Source organism: Bombus fervidus, chromosome 3 (assembly GCF_041682495.2).
Source record: "Bombus fervidus isolate BK054 chromosome 3, iyBomFerv1, whole genome shotgun sequence".
Lineage (NCBI taxonomy): Eukaryota > Metazoa > Arthropoda > Insecta > Hymenoptera > Apidae > Bombus > Bombus fervidus.
In genome coordinates, this window is record NC_091519.1 from 8,052,249 (window position 1) to 8,078,449 (window position 26,201).

The 26,201-nt window shown below is 32.1% G+C and overlaps 2 protein-coding genes across 10 annotated transcripts in view; one reads left to right on the forward strand and one right to left on the reverse strand.

Annotated features, from left to right (window-relative positions):
- LOC139985264 (uncharacterized) overlaps window positions 1–26,201 on the forward strand; it is an 80,582-nt gene that overhangs the window by 47,378 nt on the left and 7,003 nt on the right. Inside the window, exons 1-2 of one of the 7 annotated variants that reach the window (XM_071999568.1) lie at window positions 16,276–16,636; window positions 24,862–24,980. The exons of 1 other annotated variant lie outside the window; for it this stretch is intronic. In XM_071999568.1, coding sequence (XP_071855669.1) covers window positions 16,424–16,636; window positions 24,862–24,980 — 332 coding nt within the window. In that variant the 5' untranslated portion in view covers window positions 16,276–16,423. Of the gene's footprint in view, window positions 1–16,275; window positions 16,637–23,786; window positions 24,981–26,201 lie in introns of those variants that run through there. 5 more of the 7 variants (XM_071999566.1, XM_071999565.1, XM_071999569.1 and 2 more) reach the window with 5 other exon arrangements.
- LOC139998490 (SREBP regulating gene protein) lies at window positions 12,712–14,476 on the reverse strand. Of its 3 annotated transcripts, XM_072023063.1 has the most exons (5): window positions 14,314–14,476; window positions 13,886–14,074; window positions 13,529–13,774; window positions 13,239–13,454; window positions 12,712–13,156 (listed from the first exon to the last, which is right to left on the reverse strand). In XM_072023063.1, the coding sequence occupies exons 2-5, from the start codon at window positions 13,991–13,993 to the stop codon at window positions 12,737–12,739; spliced, it is 990 nt and encodes a 329-aa protein (XP_071879164.1). In that variant the 5' UTR covers window positions 13,994–14,074; window positions 14,314–14,476; the 3' UTR covers window positions 12,712–12,736. The 3 variants fall into 3 exon arrangements, with proteins under 3 accessions (XP_071879164.1, XP_071879165.1, XP_071879166.1); XM_072023064.1 differs by lacking the exon at window positions 14,314–14,476 and having other exon boundaries at window positions 13,529–13,798; window positions 13,886–14,056; XM_072023065.1 differs by lacking the exon at window positions 14,314–14,476 and having other exon boundaries at window positions 13,529–13,803; window positions 13,886–14,056.

Here is a 26,201-nt window from a genome sequence, read left to right on the forward strand (position 1 = left end):
TAATAGCTTTCAACTTATAACAACTCGGCTACTCAACTCTCAACTCCCCACAACTCGACTCCTAGTTAACGATTGCCGATTAATTCCTTTTTGTCTTTTTTCATACCCCCACCACGTACATGTTCCGCAACTGTCCGCGATCATGATCACACAGGCCTTCTTCCGCGTAACTATTCGACTGAAGGACCGACGACGCATTCTGAGCTTGGACCATTGGAGTTTCCCTACCCTTTCGGCCTGTCGGAGGTTGTCTCGTAACATTATTTATAGTTCACCCGATATTTCTTAGGCAATTTGTCCACGATACTACAATAGAATTGTAAAAAATAATTTTTTAATCCATATTGACGATGGATAGATCCAGAAATGTAATTAAAAATAATTAGAAGGGTTCATTTTGAAGTGGAGGAACGATCGCTTTAAATGGGAATTTTAACTTCTTCTGGAATGAAATAAAACAGAATATTTGTTTTGATATTCAAGAGATAGTGTAGCATAAAACAAATTAGAACAGTTAATTGACTTCGACCTTACGCTTGAATAGAGATCTGGTGGAAATAAAAACCAATGCAAAATTGAATTTGGCACCCTGATAGCGTTCGATTTTACCGAATGTAACTTTGTTTTCTTTTTTCCATCTAGCCATATCTCTTTATTCGATACCAAATTTTTCGATAGCCAAAATATAGACACACGAGGTTTAATAACATTTCACGTTCAATACGTTCGTTTCAGCTTCCCAGTATCCTACCATTTTCTATGCTATCAACTCGAAGCTTGGAAACAACAATTGTTTACCCGAAGAGAATCACAAAACCTTGTCAAAGAAAAATAATCAATATTTTTTGATAGTGTGTCTTTCAAATTTAAATTATTTAATTACCCAAATTATTAGAATATGGAAGAGCAACGTAATAGAGAAAGTAAACGTGAAAATAATAATTATTCGACTTTACACCGAATGGCATTAAATTATATAAATGATTTTCAATTTTAAAATTATTATCTAAATAACTAAACGAACTATAGTTAAACAGGAAGCTTAGATCTTGTTAGTTTTCATAATGACGTCATATCGATAATAAATTTAGCATTATAAAAATATTACAAAATTAATTTATACACCTAATAAAATAACCAAACTCATGGAGATTAGCTCACATTAAAAAAGAAACGTATGCGAAATGTCGCGAATATATTCCAGCGGAGCTAAAATAAAGATTGAAATGTTTTGAATGGCTCGTGTTGATAATAAAAATAACCGTGGCAACGGACACGAACACGTTGATAGTGGTCACTGTAGTCGCTATAGATAACAAAGAAAATCTCGGATCCGTTTCTCGATGTAAATTCAACCGTCGACAACGCACAATAAACTGAACCATACAGTGAAGCATTCAGTCGCTTACACGTAAATACTTAGCTGCACCTGATTTTCGTAAACGAACCAAGTACAATCACATTCCACAGAATTCTGCCTTCCATACCTTCTCTATCCTTGGCTCTTCCCATTCGCGAGAAATACGAACGAACTGATCATTTAACGGTGGGACACGGCGTATCTACGGGCATATGTGACTATAAGTCGGTTAAAAATAGAATCTCGCGTCAAATAATCGTAGATGAAACTCGAAAACGAAACAAGCATTGAGTTATCTATTGATCTTCCAAGTTCGATCCAAACCACTGTAATTACAGTTACGTAAGATCACTTGCTTAACACTCTATAACCGGAACTTTGTTTTTTGTAGGGTTGAAATTTAGTTTCTGGCTTTGGTTTGAAAACAAAGAATTAATAATCGGATAGTATGAACAGACTACTTAGTATCGGAATAACGATACAGTGACGTGCAAGTTTCCAGGTAAATAAATTTTTTCCTTTGAAAAATCTGTTCTGAAAATAAGATCTAAACGAATTTTAACTAAGGTTGGATATAGAACATGATAGAATTTATTTGTCGTAGAATCCTTTTTATTTTAAATTTTATGCTCTTACGTTTTAACGTGTAATTATTCTCAGGATTACTACATCGTATATATGTGTGCGACATTTATACGATAATCACTTATTATTCACGTTATAGTACCACGCCAGAATAATTTACTTATAATTCTCAATGAGAATTGATTGTAAAATTCTTCCAAATAAAAAAAAATGTGTGCGACATTTAAGTACTTTAATTATAGTGTTCGGCTTAGTAGTAAAACGACAGAGATTTTGATACTTTTTATTTCATAATCGATATTGAAGCAACGAGTAGTTAATTAGTATGTGATTAAAGTAAAAATTGGAAAACGACTAGCTGCGATGTACTTATTTCCTACCATTGTGCAAAAAGAACTAAAACAAGAGTTAACTTAAAACTACTTATTGATCCGAAGTCTTAACTACGTCAAATATTTAATATTAACGTGTTGTCTGGCCATCGATTGTTTTCTATGTTTTATCATTTGCGCTCGCAGTGAAATTTTAATTTTCATACAGCATTCTTTTTATCGGATTATTAAAGATATTTATTGTACTTTTTCGAAAGAACTTTGAAATAAAATTTGGTTCGATCGATCATATGAAATAGAGAATTTCTGAAACCTTGATATTTCTCTTTATGATCCACCTTATATGGAATAATATTATTTGCTTAAAAACACAACAAACATTTTAAGCGATTTAAATCATTTTCACAATTCCAATCACTGATGATAAAAGATGAAACTTTCGACTAATAAATTAACAAAAAAATATGAAATTACAAAATATAATAGCATCAGCATAATAGCTTCTTACATTTAACTAAAAATTAATAAAAAATAAAATGTCAAAAGTACAACAAATTCAGAAGATACAACTTTCCATCTATCTATGATTCTGTATAATATTTCCTCTGCATACTTCAAAGTTTGCCTACAACTAAATATTAAATATCGAAAATCAAACATCAAAAACAAATCAAATATCAAGAAATTCAGAGCGATGTCCCTCGTCCCACTTATCATTCCATACTCCCCCATAACATTTGTTCTCATTGTCCTTAGATTCCTCCAAAACTGTTAATTCCCTCCGGAACAGGAAGTGAATTCTTTACAAAATCTTTGGAGAAATCTAAATTTCTAATCTGGTGAAAGATGAATAGCCAGGGGAATGCACCGGACCGTGCAGAATTGAAATGTAAACCAGACGAGTCTTGACTTCTGCGGGCGTAAAGTTTCGATTGCTGCAACGTCCCCTGTGATACGTAATCGTGGAAGGCGAAAAAAAAGAGGAAAAAGCTCGAACGGAAGGAAGAAGAGGCGAACGTCTTTACATCGAGGCTGGTTCGCGAAAGGTTGTAGACCTTGCTTGTATGTATTATTAACGCGGTGTACATCGATTTTGTCTGCCTGCCTCCGTAAACTCATTTCCATCGCCGCGGAAACGCTCTTCGAAACGAATCGATCTACCGTCGAGGATTTTCTCGACACCTCACCAAAGAGAAATCGACGTGAATCGTGGACGTCGTGACCGATCGACGGACCGTCCGGTCAACGAAGCGATTTACCAGAGAACGTTTAAATCGAAGGCTTCCAAGCGGAGGTGGTGAGTTTATTTGTTTGCAGGCTTTTGCGCGCGGACGTTCCTTTGTAGAGGATTAGCCGTATTGTTCGTTGGAATGTGTAGTATAGGTGGTAGAAGAAGCGGAGAAAATGTATGGACGATGTAGTAGAATGAAATGAGTGAAAGGGATTATTAAGCTCTTTCGTACGTGTAACGATTTAGTAACATTAATAAATTATCGAATCTGAAGATATCGTCTGTAAATTTTGATGTTATTAGTTGTAAGTGTTGTGAGTTGTAAAACACGATGACAACGAGTCGAAAAGTTATAGGAACTTTTTTTTTTATTTGGAAGAATTTTACAATCAACTCTCATTGAGAATTATAATTATTCTGGCATGGTACTATAAGTTTTTATCGTATGTTTGATTCTAACTGAATCTAATGTTTAAATCTAATAGAAACTTAGTTGGAAAATTTTTGTAAGTTTTGAAATATCAGTGATTTTTGTTATAAATTGACGTTATTGGCTACTGATCCGCGATTAGTGTGTTTTAATCTATTACTTACTGTTACTATTTCTTTGGAGTATTTACATTTTTCTGACTATTTAATTTTATAAGATTAATATCGTAAAAATAACAATCAATATGAAAGATAATATAGAGAAAGGAAAGAGGTGAATAGCAGAAATAAAGAAAATTAAAACGAGGTAAAATTACTCGTTTACTGCATCTTTAGGTAAAAAAATAAAAAAATAGAATTTGCATGAATATAAATGGACATTAAGAATGTATGAAAGAAGAAGGAGAGAAGATTTCAGTGTCATGGTCATGAAAATAGAAAAGAAAATTTATAAGCAAAAACCGTGTCTGATCAATCGTAAATAATAGAAGAAGGACAATAGAAAGAGAAATTAAAGTCGTCGCTTAACATTGTTCAAACAGACATGTAATAAATTAGAAAGTATGAAAGATAACGATACACGAATAAACCAGGAAAACATCGTACAATGGCGAATAAAAAATATAAAAAGTTAGGAGAGAATCGCGGAACAAGACAGAATGCACAGATGAATTTCTTTTTCAATTTCCTCTGCGAGAGAAACAGAATCTATGTTGTCACTGAGACAAGATTATAAATTCCAGTAACGGAAGCATTACAAAGCAAAAAGTTTCAGTGGCATTACGAAGATTAACTGAGTTTACAAACAACCGTAATGCAGAAACACTCTGACGAGTATCATAATAACTATTAAAGCCGATTATTCTCAAAGAGAAAGATCAGTAACAATGTTATCACGTCACTGATTAATTTATTAAATAAATTAAAACGGAATAATAAAGAAAACAACCGTTTCTTTGGAATAATATAATACATCGATTAATAAAATTTCTAATTGTACTCAAATATTCAATTTTATATAGCAAACCTTCTCTCCCAAATTTTATATAAAAAATTCTTTTTTTTTATAAAAAAAAACGCTCAAAAGAAAAATAAAAAGAAGGTCGCTATACTCTGCACATAAACAAGGTTATATTTCTATTGTCGTAGCCACACAGACAAGATTCGCGTTCATCGGATCACGTCGATCTATTTCGTAGCGCGTCCTAAAATAAAAAAAGGCGAAGCTTGGAAAGAATCGTGCAACTCAACTGAGAACTATTCCACGATGCTGCGGTTCCCGCAAGAAAGAAGATGTCAGCTGTCCGAAAAACGCGTCGATCCCTTTGATCATCCGGAACTCGGAACGTCCGGATCCGATTATCGATTTTAGACTCAATCAAATTCGACGTTCATACCAGAACTCTCCAGAAAAATAAGAGAAAGAATATCTTCCGTATTAAACATATTGTACATAATTTAAAGAGAATCTTCTTGACAGATCCTCTGATAAATCCGAAAGTAATATATTTTATAGTTTAATGATTGAAATACGATAGATTTCATACTCCAATAACATTAAACGATCTAAAGCATTCTGACTATAATTTTAACCCATTTGAAGCCAATGACGTAATACAAAGACAGAATACAGAATTTAAATCACTCATTTACTTCCTTCTCAATCATCTTAAAAAGAGATAAAATGTACGTTGTTATTGTAACAAAATTATAAATTCTATTAACAGAAGCTTTACGAAATCAAAATTTCGATAGTATTAAGATTAATCCTGAACTTACAAACATATGTTATGTTAAGAAGTATCATATTAACCATTCAAATGAATTATTCTTTAGAAAGAATATTTAATAACAATAAACGTCGAGGTACTGTTTAATTCGCTAAAAAAATCGCAAAGAGATTCTAAAGGACTTGTAAAAAAATTATAAAGAAATGTTAAAGAAATGATCTTCCCTGAGTCAGCAAACGACATACCAGTTGTGTGTAACTTATTTCATCCTCCAACATAAAGAGAAATGAAAGACCCATTTCCCAAAAATCGTCTTATAACATCATAGTTTCAAAAGGATCGAATAAAACTCGTATGAAAATGCAAAAGGAAGAAAAATCTGAAACTCACCCGAGGATGGTCCCATAATTCGATCCAAGCTACCACCATCAACCACTGCAGCCCGTTGCGATTCTCCCGAGCATAGCGTCCGGAAGGTACACGAAAAATTCGTGTCTATCGATGATATATCTTGACTGTTTCACCGCGACATGACAAATTCACGCGACGGAGGAACACGACAGAAGTTGCTGGCGCGTCGCGCGGTCGTTGAATAATTCTGTCTCTCCCCTTGGCGGGGGTCCGTCTTGTGGCGCGGAAAGCAGGCTGACAGGTAGCGGCGGCGATCGACTCGTGTCTTCCGTCCGAGCGGATTCTCGAAATCGCGCGCGAGTAGGAGCGACGACGAGCGAGGGTCGTCGCCGTTTGGCCGGGAACAGGCGACCACCCCGCCGTATATCTTCCCTTTGATGCCACGTGCTGGATTTAACGGGTGCCGGGGAAACACGGATGGAGAGGAGAGAACCGAAGGTGGAGAAGGATAAAGATAGAGATAAAGAGAGAGGGAGATTGGTTGAGAGAACTACGTCGGCGCGAGGCGTCGCGACGCCTACACCGACGCGCGCAGTGCGCGCCTCTGTGTGTTTCGAAGAGCAGAGAGAAGATACCTTCCTCGATCGGTGGATCACGCACGTGGATCGAGAATCAATTCTTTGCGGTTTGAAGAAGACGGTTTTCTTGGTGGTCCAAACCTGTTAACACAGAGAAGATAAGTTAACTCGTTATTCGGTTTATTACTGTTTTGGATTTATTTATTTAGAGATCTTCTGTTTTTATACATGTCGTCCCGTTTATATTGACAATTAATAAATTGTATGATAAATACATTCGTGTATTTAAGGAAGGATTTCATATATACAAGGATATTCATTATTTATGATGTATTCAAGAACATATTAATACGTATTGTAAACAATGGGTGTATGGAATCCTTTTATAAATATGTCCATTGTCTGTATAATATTTATTGTTTATATAGAATTACGTTTGGTTCAAAGAAAAATTAATTCTACATATACGTGCACATATGTATGCGCCAGTATTTTTAAAAGAGTAAAGATTCGATGATGAGTTGATTATTTAAAAAACTGAGAGAATCTGTAACGAAGAAATCAAGATATTGTATAATTTTCTTATAATGGAACTTATTATAATATTGGAACTACAAGATAGATATGTTAAGCTTTTATCTAATCTTAAAGAAAGAATTAAAAAAGAATCTTCAATGGGATTGTATATGAAATTACAAATATACATAAATACACAAAAAAGATTATAAAACCTTTATTAGTGTTGAGAAATTCAGAATCGCACATTACATCTCATTTGAATTAATTTTTTATTTCAAAATAAACGTTTCCCTACAATGGAAGATCCTATATATTATTCGTCGATTCGATTCCCAATGCTCACTGAAAATTTATGAAATAGCTCGTACCTTACCATATTCACTCGAACAGGAAACCTTTCTTTGCATTATGCATGTATCTATATTCGAAAACAACATTTTTCCAACCAAACTTGCGGCAAACTCTGTGGTACACGTTCGTACACGGAAGTCGATTATTTAATAATATATTAACGTATTTAATACATACAGCATGCCCCCCAATTTAATGTCAAAACATCGGGAACCTGTAAGGGATCGATAAACTAATTGTAAGTGAAGAAAGAAGAAAAAATGTTTTCGTTTGTTCATTTATTTATTTACACTTATTTGTTTGTGCTATCGTCTATTTTATGAAGATACTGTTCAAAATTCTGACCCTCTGCAACAATGCAAATATTACATCTAACATTGACCGTTATAATTGCAGCTAGATATTGCCCTGGAGATATCCGGTGCACTACAGCTATGATTCGGTCTCTTGGAATATACAAGTGTAAGTAAATAATTAAAAGAACGAAAACGTTTTTGTTTCTTTTTCCGCGACTGTCTCCAGAATGAAGTGAAAACGTCTTGATATTTAAATTGAGGACACCCTATGTATTACTCCTTCATAAATCAACAAAATATGTATGATTTAATACATTTTAAGTGACTAATTGCACATGTGCAAAGTATCGTATTTATGACGCGTGACTAAAATATAAATAAAATAAAGTCGTTTTAAGAAAATCCATGCGTACATATTTTTTCAATGAAATTGACCATATAAATTAATAAGTTTCATATATTATTTAAATTGATATTACGTACTGCAGGTTCCTACTTTAAATTTTTATAATACATACGTTTTTACTTAATCGTTAATAAAGATAGATATTACTATTATGAAAGAAATATGACATTTTATGAAGGGAATTTAAATAAGAAGACAGGGCCAACGAAAATTACTTATATCCATTGTAAATCTTTCATTTTTCTTATGTCAAGCGAAAAAGCAATGACCCTTACTATCTTCGAAAGTATATACATCTCAAATCGCCATTTCTGAGCAATCAAAACGGAAATCAATAGAATTATCGCGATGAAGCGAGGAAGAGTGGTCTTATTATTCGAGAAGATCGTTCAAGGATCTGCTCGATTCGTTCACCAAATTCAATTCAGACTTGGAAGGCAGATGGTTGTAAGTTACAAGCGTAGCCGGTCTGATTAATTCGAACAATAGTTTCGAGGTACAATAGACCGATATCTAGTGATGACAATGGAAGTTTAAAATGCTCTGACTCTATTAAAGTATAACTGGACCGCGACGTAAACTTTGTCCGCTTCCCATTAACTAATTGTTTTCGTGACGTTATGGTTTTCCGTCGGTGGAAGTTATGGAAATGAACCTGAGCCATGCATCAGATATCCTAGCAATTCGATTTTCTACGTTTTCGAATTCCCATTGTCCTTGTTCCGTACCGACGATGTACGAAAAAGAATAGGAAAGGAGGATCTGCATTTCCAATGAAGACCGCCCGTCGACACTGCAATTTGTCTGCCCGGTCAATTTGATTGTTCATTTATTGTACGCCCTTTTTCTGTAAATCCACAAAGAGTTTGACACAACGAAAAAATCTGAAATCTCGATCGTGCCAAGAAAACTGAGGACAATGATCGATGTTGTTATTGAGAAGTTAAAAAAGTAAGGTAACTTTTTCTTTCCTTGTAATTTTTATCGTTTAAACTAATTAAGATATCAAAGATTAACTCTGCTTCATTCTTCACAGCGTTCTGAATTAATCATATTTTTCAGTCGTTACAAAATTTCTTAACTTTGAAGAAGATGAAAAGAATCATTAATGACATAATAGATTTCTCGTTTCAACGGTATGTTAAATATTTACTTAAAATATTAAAAGATTTTTTCCTTGTTCAAATGAGAGAGAGAGACATCGTCTCCTGAGATTTTTCGTAGTTATAGTGGGCGTTCGGCAACAGCTGGTAGAAAATTTATGAGATGGTTCAATAAACCAAAATACGATAAAAAAGAAGAATAACAGAACTCACGTTTTAGACTTCGTTTTCTAGTTATTGACATTCGAAAATCGATGTGTATACGTGTTTATATCTGCGCATGTGTATCTGTGTTCGAATGTAACGCTGCACTTTCCTACCCGCCGAATTAATTAGCTAAAACTCTCGGAAAAACTTTCGGAAGTAGCGTTCATGGCACGCTTGGTTGTTGGAAATACAATGGACATAAAAAATAAATGGAAAAAGCATTATTACAATTGATGAATGAAATTGCTCTGAATGCTAAATATCCGATTCAAAAATAGCTTCTACTTTAAAATACGAGTGTCGTAAAATCATAATTATTTACGAAACTCATACTTTCGCTTCTTCAAACGATACAATATGTGAATATTAGCTGTTTACTATTTTAGTAATAAAAATTTAAAAATATTGTAGTTCGATGAAAAGTATATCGATACTACTTTGAATTGGTTGGGAAACGATAAATAAAAGATAAATAAAGATAATAAAGATTTACGTGTATACATACTCCAATGTCCTTCTCTCTTCCTTGATAACAAAAACCACATTAAAAACGAGAAAACGACAGTTTTACGGAAAAGCCAATATTATTGTCAGCTACTTCAATAGGTCTCTTTACCATTTTCGTTTATATTCGGAAATGTTATTTCAATCGGAAGAAAAGATCATAAGTTTTCGCGGACACTGCGATTAATTTGAAAGAGCTCAACTTACGACATTTATAGAATCGGTTTTAAATATCACTGAACGAAATTCAAACGGGGAATGAGAAAAAAATTGTTCATAGTTTAACGAAGTACTAGCAGCTTGATCTAGGATGCTGTTATCGCGAAACGATAGTGCTAGACCGCAAGCAAACATGTTTACAGCCTGCATGTTGGAAATACTTTCTACAACTTGTTTAGAAAATCTTTTGTCGAAGGAAAAATAAACACGAACCACTTGTTCTGTAATATTTTCTTTTTTTGAGAAATTTTAGTTTGATGAAATTTAATTTGTTGACTACATAATCTCTCCCTAAAACCACTTATTTTTGTCGTCCTAGTTAGGAGTAATATTTCTAACGAATCATTTTTTATTCATTACAATAGTTACTAAAAGATAAAAAATAAAAAATAATATCATACCTTTCATAAAACTTTACTGAATTCTTTCTTGCTATATACATATATATTTCATCCCGTTAATGAAATTTCGAAAATGTTTCATCTAATTCGTTTATCAATTTTTGTTTCAGCATTATCTCAGAATAAAAATCCTATATAAAAAAAATAGCAGAAATGCTATATTTCAAAAAAAAAAAAAAAAAAAAAGGTGAACCAGACTGAGGTTAACTCAGCTATTATTTTATGGAAAAAATAAATACCTGCTGGTCTCTCGTTTAATACCAAAAGAGATCTTCGTCGGATGACACCAAAAGCATACCGATCTCCGTAAAACATTCAGAATCAAATAAATCAATAAGCGATAAAATAAAATGAATTTACGAGACACAAAAGAAATAAAAATAAATTTCTTACGACATAAACCAGCCGCAAACAGATTTGAAAATGACTGACATTTTAAATACGCAGCAACATGAATAATAGGACGTGTTCAAAAATTTCGAAGAATGTCGATATATGCCACGGAATTCCAATTTTATCAGCCACAATCAATGCGTGCGCACAAACATTACATATTGTTTGCTTAATTATTCAACAGTAGCGTAAGCTTGGAATTTAAATAATTAATTGCATTATCCCACAATTGGAAATGAATCGTTGTATTTCACCAGTAGCTGATTTATTATTCGTTCGTTAGTCATCGTCACAGACGTCGTGTTTGGGGGCTGATCTTATTTTTCTGATACTTATATATGTAATTATCTTCCCGGATTCGTGACGACGTTGTGATTAACAAATCGATGTGATCCACCGATGAAATCCATGTAATGGCTTAATTATGATGAACGATGTGAAGAAAATAGATCATGACAAAATTTTCCGTGAAAATATACAAAATAGAAGTATTCCCGATCTTGTGGAGACTTTCACCGAGACAAATATCACGGCTATGTACAGTATGCTGATTACAAAACCTTCTAATATCGGATTTAGTGCTTTAAGAAATATCGATTTCCTTTTTGTCCTCGTACAATACGAGAACACTCGATTTTATCAAGTATTTTACTGGAAAATTAGAATTTATACAATCTTCTTATTGTAAGATATAGGAATGTTCCTTTTTGTCTAAAAAAAGTCAAAATTTCTTATTATTTTTTCAACAATACAATTTCTTCAAATTTTTCTTAATAGCCGAAAATTTAATTTTTGTTCGAAAATATAAATTTAAAGAAAATTAAAATATAAAATGTTGAATATAATGAAAGTTTATGGTTAAAATCATTTAAATTTTGTAACATGAAATGTAAAATTTATGACTAAATATTGTCGAGTAGTGTATAAACCGTTACGATTAGCCAGTGCCATTTGTTCCAGTGCCAAAGTAATTTTTGTTCTTAAGTAACATAATAAACCTATCTTCAAGCGAGTGTTTCAAATGTTATGATATCATTTAAACACTTTTAATTTTCCAATTTAATACTTGCATTGATTTCAAATCAATACTGATTTCTTTTTACCTTCAGGAGCTAAATAAAAACTTTTATAAGAATTTTGTAAATTTTTTCAAATCTAATTTTTGAAAATATCAATTTACTGTATCTCCTCCTCCTTTAAGGAATTGCTTAATCTTCGATTTCTATGTTTTCAATTTTCAGAATTTATATCATTTTCCTTTAGGGTGTTGCTTCCTGACATACATATGTTTGGATTTGTAGAATCAGACCACTTTCACCATATGATTCAAACACATTTTTATACAAACTTGAATATAATCTGTCACTTCAAATCACGAAATACATATAGTTCTTTTCAAAAAATTGACTCAAGACCACGTGCCGGACATACCTCAAAATGGGACCAGACGACATGGTTTTTTTTCATTTCTTTCTAATTCGCGAATCAGGCATGAATAAACTACAAAGATGGAAGCAATCCATTTTTTGCTATCACTCAGTAATAAAATGTTTATATTCAGACATTTAGTTTTTAAAATTATTATCGATAAAAATTAGATGAGTAAAATTCAGAATCGAATGGAAAACTTCCTCTTCATTGAAGCATTAGCTACCAGAATTTATAACGTTACAAATCCAACCCCGTACACTGATCTCAATCATTTTTATCAAAACATTATACGATGAATTTAGTTTATATTTCAAGGTGGTTGTACGTGAAAGTAATAATCAAACATCGGTAAACGATAGTTACACGATAGTAAAAGCGAATCGTTGTTTGCATGTATAAGTAGGCAGAAAGGAGAGAAGAGGGTAAGTAATGGCATAACAGAAAAAGATGCAACGACAACAGAGTTGTCGTCATTATTATTGTATGAATCAACATCACGACGATGTCTTTGATGTGAATATGGTGGTTGAAGAGTGTAACAATGCTTCGAATGTGGATCTTTATAGGTATTCTCGTGCCGGACGCTTGCGCTGGAAGTACGACACGCAGCCAGACAAACTTGAAAACGGTCTAGATTGCGAAGCCGTTTCTTCACTACATCTTGGTCCCTGTGTGCTTTATGATTGTCTCTAAGTAAACCTAATAGCACATCCTTCCTTCCCTTTATTTGCTGTTAATAACAATGTGTCATTAATACTTCTGTTATTCTCTATAATTAAAAAAAAAAAGAAAAAGGAAAAATTAAAAGCCACCTTGCCAGGATGTAGGCAGCAGGAAACACAATATTCATAGATAGCACAGCACCCTTGAGCATTACATGTTTTACAACTATACCTCTCTTTCTTGGCTATAGTTGATGTATCCTCATTTTTATTAGAATCTTTTTGTTCCATATTACAACAACCATTAGGCAAAATTTCTTGTCTAGAGCATACAATACCACGCTCATCTACTATTAGAACTTTGCCCTATCAGAACGATAAGAAGTCAGAATCTCACTTAATTTAACATATTATTTTCATTATCCCAGAATGTAATGTACCTGTATGGAATTACGACAAGGATGAACCATAGTATCGGTGTCATTTAAATTTGACACTGCTTCCACGTTTAATGAATTCTCGTTTGCCCCTTGATCAACAATTGCCATCTGCCACAGTGGTGGTTTACCAGATGCTCTTAATTGCTCCGATAATGCATCATCATCAGAAATTAAGTCATCGTTATTGTCATTAATTAGCATAGGATCCATGTCATCAAGATCATTATCCAAAGCAAATGTCTTTTTCTAGAGATCAGATAATATTCTGTTCTAAATTTCAAATTAAAATTCATATGTTTGGTCATGCAAACTTTCATATACTTATATATTTCAATACAATTTTCCGATATTGTTTACCTCGTTACGAAAAAGTGAAAAGGCGCAGTAGGTAAGAGACAAAGCAAAGATGAGCCCAAGTACGAGGCGCCGTCTAATGATCCTGAACAGGCTGCCACAACTCGGCATTCTTTCCACTTGTTGCAATTTATTCTCGTATTTTTATTCGACATTAAATTTCCAATTTTCTATTCCAGCACATGATCGTAACTGATAGCACAAAGTAATTTTATTTAACTATTTCTGCTATAAAATTTTGTGTGTGATTAAAAATGTTAATCGCATGAAAAATATCAAAGTGTAAATTGATATACAAATTACATTCAGTATAGCATGAGTTGATATAAAGAAAGTGTGGAATTTTATATTATTATGTCGTTATGTTGTTATGTTGTAGGTTATGTTGTTTTTGTTATAGTCACATTGCAAACGTTTTGTGAAACGCTTACCCATCTTCAAATGTGAATAGTTTAATTGTTATAACATAAACTTTTTATCAGTCAATTGTATAATCAACAGGACAGACCGATATTTCGTTATAAAATTTATTAGGTTCTTGTCACCGAATGTCCAAATAGTGATATAAGAAGTGCATTGGCCTGCTCAATATGGCAGTAAAGTTGACAGTACATTATGTTAGATGTCACTGCTTGTTGAATTAACAATTTGATATCGACGTATGATATTATGAACTAATTAAATTTCAGTTATATCTATATATATATATATGTACATACATATGTGAAATTTATTATTTTATAAAATACTCATATTGCTAAAAGTTTATGCATAGTTGTGAAGTTTAATTTTTGATATCAAACAAAAATACGATTTGCGATCATAAAATATTTTTCTGATTTGGGAAATTTAAAAAACATTTGCAATCTTTGAAACAACTGAACTCAGTTATTTTCTATAAATGTACATCCCTATGATAAAGTAAAATTAGTAACTAAAAATTATGATATCCTATCTGAGAAATAAAAGGCTGTAATAATGCAATTTGGAGTGATACAGTGGGCAATATCATTAACAATTTTATGCGTTATTTTTGTCATTATTATTTTTTTTATTATTCAACTTGGCAAACGAGACCGTAATCTTGAACTCCAGACCTCAACTAAACATTAAAAACCCTGGTGTGTTTGAAACATTTTTTCAACGTTCAGATATAATTAACAATATTATAAAAGTTGATTTCTTTTGTTGTTCATAACAAATAAGTAAAAAATAATTATTTTTTATTATGAAGTGCTTTTATAAAAGTCAACCTCATTTCAAAAACAAACAATTCGTCAATTTTTTAATTGTAATCAATAGCATTATCTATTTTTCAGACCAAATGTTACAGCTGCCACCTAATTGATTAGCAACAACTTTATAGAATTAGATGGCAAAGGTATTATTAATATATTTTAACTATTCAGTTCATTATGATATCAACGATCGTTTGTGCAACAGCAATATCCTATAATAACGCAAGTTAACCAAGTACGTAATAAGAAATTAAATATCAACGGTAATCAATTTTATACGATGCAAGCAATAAGAAAATACGATACAATTGAAGCAACAAGATTTATATTTTTATATTGGGTTTTGCTACTTTAGAATTTGGAATTTTTTAATTTCAATATTACTTATCTTATACAATTTTATTATCATTTCGTTATCGATTAAAATTGTATCATTTAATTATAGATTTCACAAAAACAATTCGTTTTCGGAAGAATCACATATATAAACAAAGACATTCAATCGTCTTTTTTTCGTTAGCATATTTGAGCGTAAATGTAGAGATAGTTTATAGTTCCAAGAATCAGTACCCCACTAATGATTCTCTTGAACTTTATTATGTATATACATTTTATATATTACAAAGCAGAGCTATTGTTTTGAATTTTCTCACCATTAGAATATAAGACATACTTCATTCACTATTTTTACTGCTATTCTTAAATTTAATGTACAATAACAGTTCGTAAAATGTTTCATATATTTTTATAATTTGCATTGCCAAATATATGGTTTACATTTTCACTTTTCTATGGTTATATTTATTAAATATAATTTATATGCAAATTATCTAACAATATTAATCTCTAATATGTTATCTCAAGGTTACCTTTTATTCAGGGAACCATTATCAAATATGACATTATATATATTCTTCAAAGAATTGGGTGAAAAATACAAAGGACACTTATTTTCATATAACGTCGCAGACTTACAACATTGTATATATTTCGTACAAGCGGCGTTTAAGCGTAATGAGACATAATCCTTAAAGGAAAATACAACTGTAAAACAATAGACCCTATACGTTATCCGTAATATAATATAACGTAAAGAAAATACTCATTATCCCATTCCTTTGTATTTCAGTGTGGTCGTGGCAAACGTAACAAATTGTGACCAATTAGAGACTAGAAATCGCTTCAAGTGGTTAGTTGTACATCCCCACCAAATTATAAAGGTCCAGGTCCAGGATCTCTTCAGGCAGTCAGCGTACACCAACAGCCGAGATACGTCAGGTGGTTGGGTAGTACTGCATGCAAGATGCTACAAAAGAAGACAGTTCAACTCGATGTACTGGATACTAAATATCATAACGCAAATATCAAAATAAATCGATTGTGTCCCGGTTGCAACTTAAACAAATTGGAGGAAAGGATCATATTGTGCTTGAAACATTCGTTGCCGTGGATTCAAAGAAAAGAAACGCTGCAAGCATTAGACATTTGTAGGAGGTGCAGGCAAGCGTTGTACAAGGTATTATCTTTTAACTGAGAAGTTACAGGTCTAAAAAACTGTTAGATATAGTTCTAGTACTTGATTGCTTGATATAGAGAAAGAATTCGAAATTTCGAATTGATTTTTAGTAGTACTAGAAGAAGCCTGTTCTTGAAGATTCATTGAAGATAGATTATAAAGTGATACGTACTATGTGTTTCTGTGATTTTGTAAAGTTAAATAAGTGGATGATACTGGTAGAATTAGGCAAAGTGATAGTTCGTTTGTTTGCAAGAATAGTGCATATTACATTTGTAATCGTTGGTATCTGAAGCATCTGAAGTCGTTAGTTGTTTCGTCTTTTTGTATAATATGTATGTTCATTTATTCGTATTTATGTCAAAAAGTTGGAACTATTGGATATTATTAATTCGCAAGTGAACAATTTTATTAGTATACATTTTCAATATATTATTAGTAATAATAAGCATTATGTAAAAATACATATTAGAAATTGAATTATGTATTGTTAATTGTGAAAAACGAACAAACAAGAAGCTGTGAGACTTGGGTATCAGGGTGCTGTTACTTTTCTGCATTGCTTTCGTTCTATTCGTAAAATAATTAATAATTAAAATATGGTCATAAAGATATCACTATTTCTACATTATATTTAATGAATTCTATGGAAATTTTATTGGATTCTTTACAATTACTTTACATGAATTTATGTAATTATGTCGTGCAGAAAACTTCTGTTGGTATATACGTATGTACTATTCATTCAAAGGAAGATGTAAGTTGGTAAACATATAAATTGATCACAGATGTTAGATAAATACTTGAAAACTAGGAAGTAGTCAAACATAATATTATTTGATTTCCTGGTAATTTACAAAATATTTATGCCTGACATATATAGTTTAGTTACTTTATAAGGTTCTTGTTTGGCTTTCCTTCTCTTTTTAACATCATTATTTGAAACTATCAGCTCAGTAAAAATTATTAAAAAAAATTTTTTTATTAGTCATTTAACACTAAGTAAACATAATCCAAATTCGTAGCTTTAGCATAATGGAAGATATTACTTTTATTATATGATTCATAGAGTTTTATTGCATTATTACGTACATATTTTTAACTAAAAAGTATTCGTCTTTCGTTCTTCGCGTTTACTCTGGCGGATACACTGTTACATCAAATTTCTCGGAATTGTTTGTTGCTGAAGAGGAGTAATGTGACACTGCTACTCTTCTAATATGATACAATAACCTTACCCCAAAGAAATTAGAGAATGATAGAATTACGTATATATAAACCAGTTAATCTTTAAATACAAACTTATATATTTTTATAAATATCATAGTATAGTTTTGGGAATTGAAATCACCCTTGGAAAAAATGCAAATAGTCAAATAATAGTTCGTGAGATATCTCGGAAATGCTACTAAATCAATGCTGTTGATAAAGACCAATCGTTCTTATCATGTGGAGGAATGAAGAGTGAAGAGTTTTCTTTACTCTAGATTCTCTAGCTGGGGAGTCGTAAAGTATCTTCTGAGGGACCGCAGGGATTATTTTTATTTGAGAACACTTGAAATGACACTTTTTTGAAATAAGTTATTTATTTTAATATGACTGCAGTGCTTAAATAAAAGTTGATTAAATAAACTATTTATATTAGATTTAAATTAATTAAATAAAAATATATTTTTAAAATCGATTAATATTAATATCAACGAGGTTCTCTGAAGGGTTGCAGTTAACTTTTCTTACAGAGTTGTGTTTGATTAAAGCAATTGCGTACAAGTTTGTTGTGACTAACTTTTTTGGACTCTTTGTAAGATTTTTTTCGGATTATTGATGCTGTCTTTTCGGGGCTCGTATTTAAACAGACCTGCAGGTAGAATATGGGGAAAAATTGTTATGAATGTGAGGACTTTTTTTCATAGTGAGATCGAATAGCTTTTTCCCATCAGGAGGAAAATGTAAAAACTAGAAAAAATTTTAAACATCTTATATGTTGATGGTGAGAACTGTGTATTTAGATGTCTTCATTATGACAGTAAGGATTATGTATTTAAGTATTCAACGCGTTATTGATTAAAACTTTTAGGTCTAATTGAAGAATTTATTTTTATCTTTCAAATTTGTATTATGAGTAAAAGTTAATAGAGAATTTTCATCTAATGTTTACACCTTTTACAATCAGAAAGAAAGGAATTCTCAATCGCTGATTGAGTTTTTATAACTAGATTGTTAGTATGACGGCGGACATCGTAAGTTACCTCGGATATTGGAATAGTTATCAGGTGCAATAAGTATCATTAATAAATATTTTTTGAAGTTGCACTGATGTAAACGTCACTGTAACACCGTGAGATGTTTAACGCCTGTGTTATCAAAACTTGAAGGGACATAAGCGAGGGTTTTAGTCTGTTATTAGTTTTTTATCCTATCGTATCTTTTTATCAGATAAGGCGGAAGACAAGTCTGTAAGAAAATGTGAAGCTTCGAACCTATCATCTGTTTTTTTGGGTTGTATAGCTATATATAGATATAGACAGTGCGAGGCTGCCGCATGGCTAGTCAACGATTGTCGGTTTTTTGGCGAGATTAACCACTTGCGTTACCAATAAACTTACGGTTGCGTGTGCCGTGCGCTACAATATAACACGCGGTGAGGCATTACTTCGTCGCGTCTGCGAGTGCAATCTTTTAAGCAGCGCCTCTGTGCGTTGGTAGTCCCTGGTCTTAGGTTCTTACATAAAGTACATTTTGAAGTACATACATATGAGATATTGTATTGATTCTGATATATTTCTAAGATATCGATAACTCTATGTGACGTCGTGCACTCTGGAACTGTAGCTCGTCTTTTTTATTTCTGTGACAAACGCCTATCGACATGGTATACACGTATGACGATTTTGGAACAAAAGCATCTCGATGTACGTGGCACGTCTTTCTAGCGTAAGTGGCTAAAGTCGCAATTCTTTAGTCGGTTCGTTTGAGCACATATTAAAACAACTTTGTCAAAAACATTAGCAATAGGTTACGGAACGGATGTGACTTTGCTACTATTTTTAAGTTTTATTTTTTTACACGCATTCTTGTCATATATCGTTAAGTTTCACTTATGGTCAGGAAAACTCCTGATTTTCGAGGATTTAACGAAAATGTCCGATTCAAACTTTATATCTTGTTTATCTTTAATCTATTTCCATATTGCAGTCGTCTTTTATGTAATTCTAGAATCCACTGTCGTCGCCTTTGTCTTTGTGTTCTCATATTTTTCAAAATTCGGCGAATTGCCTCCAGTGTTCACCAGCTGTTTTCCTTCAAAATGGAACAATGTAAATTCGGCTCAAGGCACAAGGCCACTTGAGAAATTTGTAGTATCGAGGCAGCTTCGTAGTATCCGTACATAGCCTAAAAGGAGAAAACCAGGACACTTAAATATACCATACATTAAGTCCTTTCCCATACTACGTCATGGGCTAGAGGAATCTAACGTTTGTGCAACTGCAACTTTGTCTTTCGTTTTTGCTTACAAGTGTCTTCTTGATACCATCTGCTTAAATCTGTTAACGATTATAATTTGAGTGAGTGTTTGTTCGGAAATTTATGGGATGAGCTTAGGTCAAAAAGTGAGAAACTTAAATGACCAGTCGTTGCTATTTTTATTAGTTTTCGAAATGGACTTCATAAAATAAACTTTCATGATGGAGTCAAGTATGGAGAATTTTATTTCGTCATGCTCTTGAAATTTCTTGAAGAGCATACAGAAGACAAAAAGGCCTTTTATTCCAAATATTTCTTATCCATGCAATGCAGGAGACAATTGCAATTGTGCTGAATATGTAGCACTTAGGGCACGATGATTTATGTGAAACATCTGAGTGCAGCGCTCCTGAGAATTTTGAAGAAGTTATGTTTTTCATATGCATATAATAAACTCGCAATCCTTTCCACCATAAAACTTTGTAACATTCATAATATATGGGAAACCAAAATATCACGCTTGGACAAAACGTCATCGTAACTCTATCGAATGAAAAGTCTGTGTGTAACTTCGCATCGCGTTTGTCAAGAGTCGTCAGTCTAGTGAGACTGGACTAAAGTTCTGGACTAAAGAAGGTATAAATTCTGTTTGACATTATTTCGAAGTTATTCTTACTCCTTGCATTGTTAGTACGTCAAAACTTTTACGTCGCAGCATTTACACACTTACGTAATATGATATCACTCGTTCATTCGCGACATATTAATCAGGTCATTATCGGATCTTACCACTCTGGGGATCGGTTACTCTGATAAGCATATAGCCTGAATTCCTGGAGTTTCTAGAACGACTGAAAAAGCTTCGAAATGATCAATATTATAGTGACTTTTATATATTTATCTACAAAGATGAAACAGGAAACTATGTCTATTTAATTAGAGCTATTTCTTAATATAGTAATGTAATACAACTAAAACAACTAAATTAGTACAACTAATCAACTTCTTCGTGACAACTCACGACTCACAACTCACAAAAATCGACAACTCGCAACTGAAATACTCACGACTCGTGACTAACTACAAACTAAGTCCAACTAATGGCTAACTTTCTCCGCCAAAACATCCCTTTATCACAGTTGTTGTATTGCCACCATACACACGTGTTCCGCAGCCGTTCATGACCACAGATGGTCACGTATGCCTTTTTCAAGTATCTATTTTTCTGAAAGACTGTGGACATACCGATGAGCCACATGGTCCATTGGAATTTCCCGTCCCTTCTAACATTTCCACTTTCTACCTGCACTGTAGTTCATTGGGTCTTTCTTAAGTAATTTTTCCATGATATTACAATATTATATCTAATATATTGATAACAGTTTCGTTATTATTCAAGCATGTAATATAAAAACATTTTCATAACATTTCGTTTATAGCATCCATTGCTTTTTTTACTGTTTTATTTAACAATAGTTAAATATATTTATATGGTTTAATATATATATATATATTAATAACTATATATAGTTAAATATATTTATATAGTTAGTATATTTATAAGATACCGCATGAAATATGAAAGACGCGAATTCGCGTCTCCGGTCCCCAAAGCGTTAGTAGCAAAGTCTACACATTTAACTGAACCTATTAACATAATTACTCGGAATTGCGACGTATATTGTGAAAATAAATTTTCGAATAATAAAAATGTCATATATATTGCAGAAATTATTCACGTACTACCCAAATGTTTCTCGCGTACCACTGGTCATCTATATCGTTTGTCTGTTATAAATATTTAGTAAATTACAATTTTATAAACGTTCGTATCATATTCATGGACAACAAAGAAGAATGATCTTAAGAGCTTTCCTGTTATCCTATAATAAAACGTTATTGATAGACATTGATTATTCGATATATCAATAATGTTATAGTACTCCCTGATAATTGACCAAATAAGATTCTAAGTAACGTGACACCATAAGCGATTATATCCGCTAGTTAATTTAAAGAATATTTCAGTAATCTGTATCATATTTTGCTATTTCATAAATCAGTTATCAATATTGCTTTCTTTTGATAAAGACTGGTAATTATAATCAGTTTTGTATTATGTTATTTGTTTTAAATTATGTTATAATATTGATATATTTTTTTAATCGTAAACGTTTTAACTAAGGAACACTTAACAACTCGTTTGATAATTCGTGTGTATCAAATTTTTAAATATTTATATATTTAAAATATTTAAAATATTTATATTTAAATATTATAGCAAGTATACATCTAAGTATAAATTGTGGAAGAATTGATGCTCATATAATAAGAGAAATTACAATGCGAGTATCCTAGTTACCTATAATAATAACAATTCTAAATATGCATCTGATATATAAATATATACATTCTGCTGTATCAACAGTCTTAGATTACCGCAATCGTCTAAGATCAAGCGTGACAAATTATTGGCATTGATCTTACTGACATTTTGTGGTAATCGCATTATTAATTCAAACTAAAGCATTTTCAATCAATGATTAAAAAAAAAAAAAAGATTAAACATCAAAAAAAAAAAAACTTCTTATGGATTCTATTCCTTGAACTTTAAGAATGTATTTGCCTGATGTATACATAATATGCATTCTGCTGTATCAACATATTTCTTAGATTACCGTATCCGTCTCAGTTTACGTGTGACAAACTGCTGGCATTGCTCCTGCGTTTTCTAGTAATCGCGTTATTAATTCAAATTAAGGCATTTTCAATCAATGATTAAAAAAGATAAAAAATTAAACATCAAAGAACTTCCTTATGGATTCTATTCCTTGAACTCTAAATATGCATCTGCCTAATACATACGTATGTATATTCTGCTATATCAACATTTTTCTTAGATTACCGTATCCGTCTCAGCTTACGCGTGATGAACTGCTGGTACTGCTCCTGCGTTTTCTAGTAATCGCGTTATTAATTCAAATTAAAGCATTTTCAATCAATGGTTAGGAAAGATAAGAAATTAAACATCAAAGAAATTCCTTATGGATTTTATTCCTTGAACTGTTGTCCTTATACCAGATTACTCGTAGTGCAGTTTATCTTGCTATATTTTGAGCATCAGTTCTTCCACAATTTATACACACTTAATTATATAATATACTAATCAGTATAATAAAATAATTATTTATATAATTATACGTATAATATACACGCGATATTCTCATAGATTTATCATTTTTGCGTCACTTCTAAGTATATACTTTATTTTGACAAAAACACTCCATTGATCCAACTATAATTATTCTCATTATTAATTCTCGAGGATTGTTTTACATATGCAGCTTTGTTTAGTTATCTATTCACATATTTATATTCGCATTATCTACTGCTACTGCAATTATGCGATTCGACCAAAGTTCAATACGTGTTTGTATGGGAGGGTACGAAAGAAAGCTGTTGGTGTAAAACAGATAAAATTTCTGTTTGATTATGATTTCCGTGACGATGACGCAATATTCCTATATAAATGGGGGTAGAGAGTTCGGAGAATTCAGTATAAATCGTGCTTTTGGGCGAGTGATAAGTTTCGAGTAATAAAATTGCTTTCGAATCACTATCACGCTTGCTTTATAGTTGTATCAATATCTTCTTTGCGAATAAAAGCCATACGGTTTTAATACATCGAAGACTTTATTCTAAAAGAAATGTCATGTTGCGCACTCGCATTATGAAAATTGTGAATAATATGAATAATAATAATTTAACACGTGTGTGATATCGTCATTTTTTATAATAAAAGCCTATTGATAATTCATAAAATATAATTTTATGATCTTGCATGCACAGAATGTATGAAGGAAAGAAGAAGAAAGTAGCAACCCTGACATAAATCGATACCACTTTCCAAATTTCATTTTCTCATTAAATATATAATATTAGTGCGATAAACGTCTTTATGACCAGAATGTACGCGCTTCAAAATCTAATTAGACGTCTGGTAAAAATATGATTGTTATCTTGATGCTTGTTGCATGCTTTCAATTATATAGTTAACAAACGATTTACCAATGTTATAACAGGATTTTATTTAAATAAAATCAACTTCTATCGCCATCTTATTTTCTCTCTTCTCAACTGCACGTTTCAAACAAAAGACGATTGGAGGGGAGAGGGTTATAAGGAAAAATCTCCACTAAGTCATCAGAATCGTTGCACAGATATGATGATCGTGAGACAACTTTGATATCCGACTGGCCGATCGTTCGTCTGGAGCAACGTAACACTGTGTTTACCAACTTGTTTCACCTGTCACTAACCAGCTGAACTGCGTATGTCCTATTCGTCCGAAACGTTTAATACACGAAGGAGCAAGAGAGAAAGTATATCATTGGAATGATGTCCGAAAACACACAAACGGGAGCCATGAACTATGACAACCTCGCGTTAAAATGCTGGCTTTACTGCATCGGACCAGTCCGCCGTTGCGAAGAGCTGAAAAAGGTGCGGTTCATACTCACGATCGATCCTTCTGGCAAATTGCAAAGATATTTTATACGTTGTCCACAATGCCGTATTGTACATGTAGAAAGTGGAATGATCAAAATCACCTGACTAAAAGAAACGAATGTAACGAAAACATGAACGAGAGACGCTCGTCTTCTTTTTTCTTCGAGTATTTTTTTTGGATATTTAGAAATAGAAAACCGTTGACGATGTCGCGGGAATATAACCATAAAACACGATGGCGATTGTTTCAGTTGAAAGCGGATCTACAGAATCTTGGATTATCACGTAGACAGGTACATCAAGGCTTGATACAATTAGCGACGAAACCGCATGTAGTCCTTACGCGGCAGATACCATATAGAAAATATAGGTAAGTTCGCAATTATTGAGTCGATAATAGGAATAGGATGAATGTTCTGTCCTTTTGATTCTTATTGAGCAAGTAAGGCCCAATTATTCTGTATATATTGTAAAATAAATTCTACCTACATATATTGATATGATAAGGTCTTTTATCAATAATTGTTTGATATAAGATATAGTATGTACGCATATGTGCGTTTATTCGATTAATCAGAGAAAGTGATGTAATTGTAACTTTAATGTAAACAAAACTATAACACAATTATCAGTTGTTAATGTTCCTTTGACTTTTTTTATTGATTTTAATAACATCAATGTATAAACCCTATTGTACATAAAACCCTATTATACAAGTTGATTTAATATATATTCATATAGTATATTGTGATTAGAAAAGATTTGTTACGTTATTACACTTTACATTATATGATGTAAAATAGATTTAAAATAGAAGAATAGAAATAGAATGATTTTTGTGATATTAATTGATCATAAATATTATGTGAGTTGTGTTCTAAATACGCTTCTCTACGTATACCATTTTTTCCCCTAATTATTTGCTCTATTAAAGGGTGCAAATACATATATCTTTTTTATTCAACAATATCGTAACTGAATCAGTGACACATAGAGCAATACTCATCAACCGAGAGGTGTATCAACATTTTTACAATTATATGACAATCAATTATTTTAATACAGACACATAGTTGCTGTTCTGAAAGGATACAAAGAAAAATTTAAATTTTGTCGCATTTTAAATTTCCTCTAATTTAATATTCATTGCAATTCAATATTCACTTGGAAAATTGTCATGCGCGCAACGTCAAATATCGTTTTCGAACTAATTCGAAATCTGGGAACTAATAATTAGTATAAACTGATTACTTAGTCCTAGTATAATGGTATACTTATTAGATACAGTAATACAATAATAAGCAAATGAAATAAAATTTTGAAAATTGTATATATGTGTGTACGTAATTTGTGTGCAAATTATATAGCATTCTAAGTGAAGTTTCTCTTACAAACAGATCTTTCTTTCGATATATGTAGGAGGAATGCGCACGACAAACAATGTCTTAAAAACTTACGGACATATAATACTGTGCAAACACTTTGAGTCAGCTACACTCTACAATAGTCATCTAATAATGACCTCATAATAATCATATTTTTAGAAATAACAATGCGATGTTACATAAAAATGAGTCTTTAGGTATTTCTT

Bases quoted from the DNA above. Each gene is read 5' to 3' on its own strand.
- LOC139998490 (XM_072023063.1), bottom strand. From the start codon at position 13,993: ATGCCGAGTTGTGGCAGCCTGTTCAGGATCATTAGACGGCGCCTCGTA. The intron at 13,455-13,528 runs GTACATTACATT...TCGTTCTGATAG, and splicing joins CTTGTCGTAATTCCATACAG to GGCAAAGTTCTAATAGTAGA. The intron at 13,157-13,238 runs GTGGCTTTTAAT...TGTTATTAACAG, and splicing joins GCTGCCTACATCCTGGCAAG to CAAATAAAGGGAAGGAAGGA.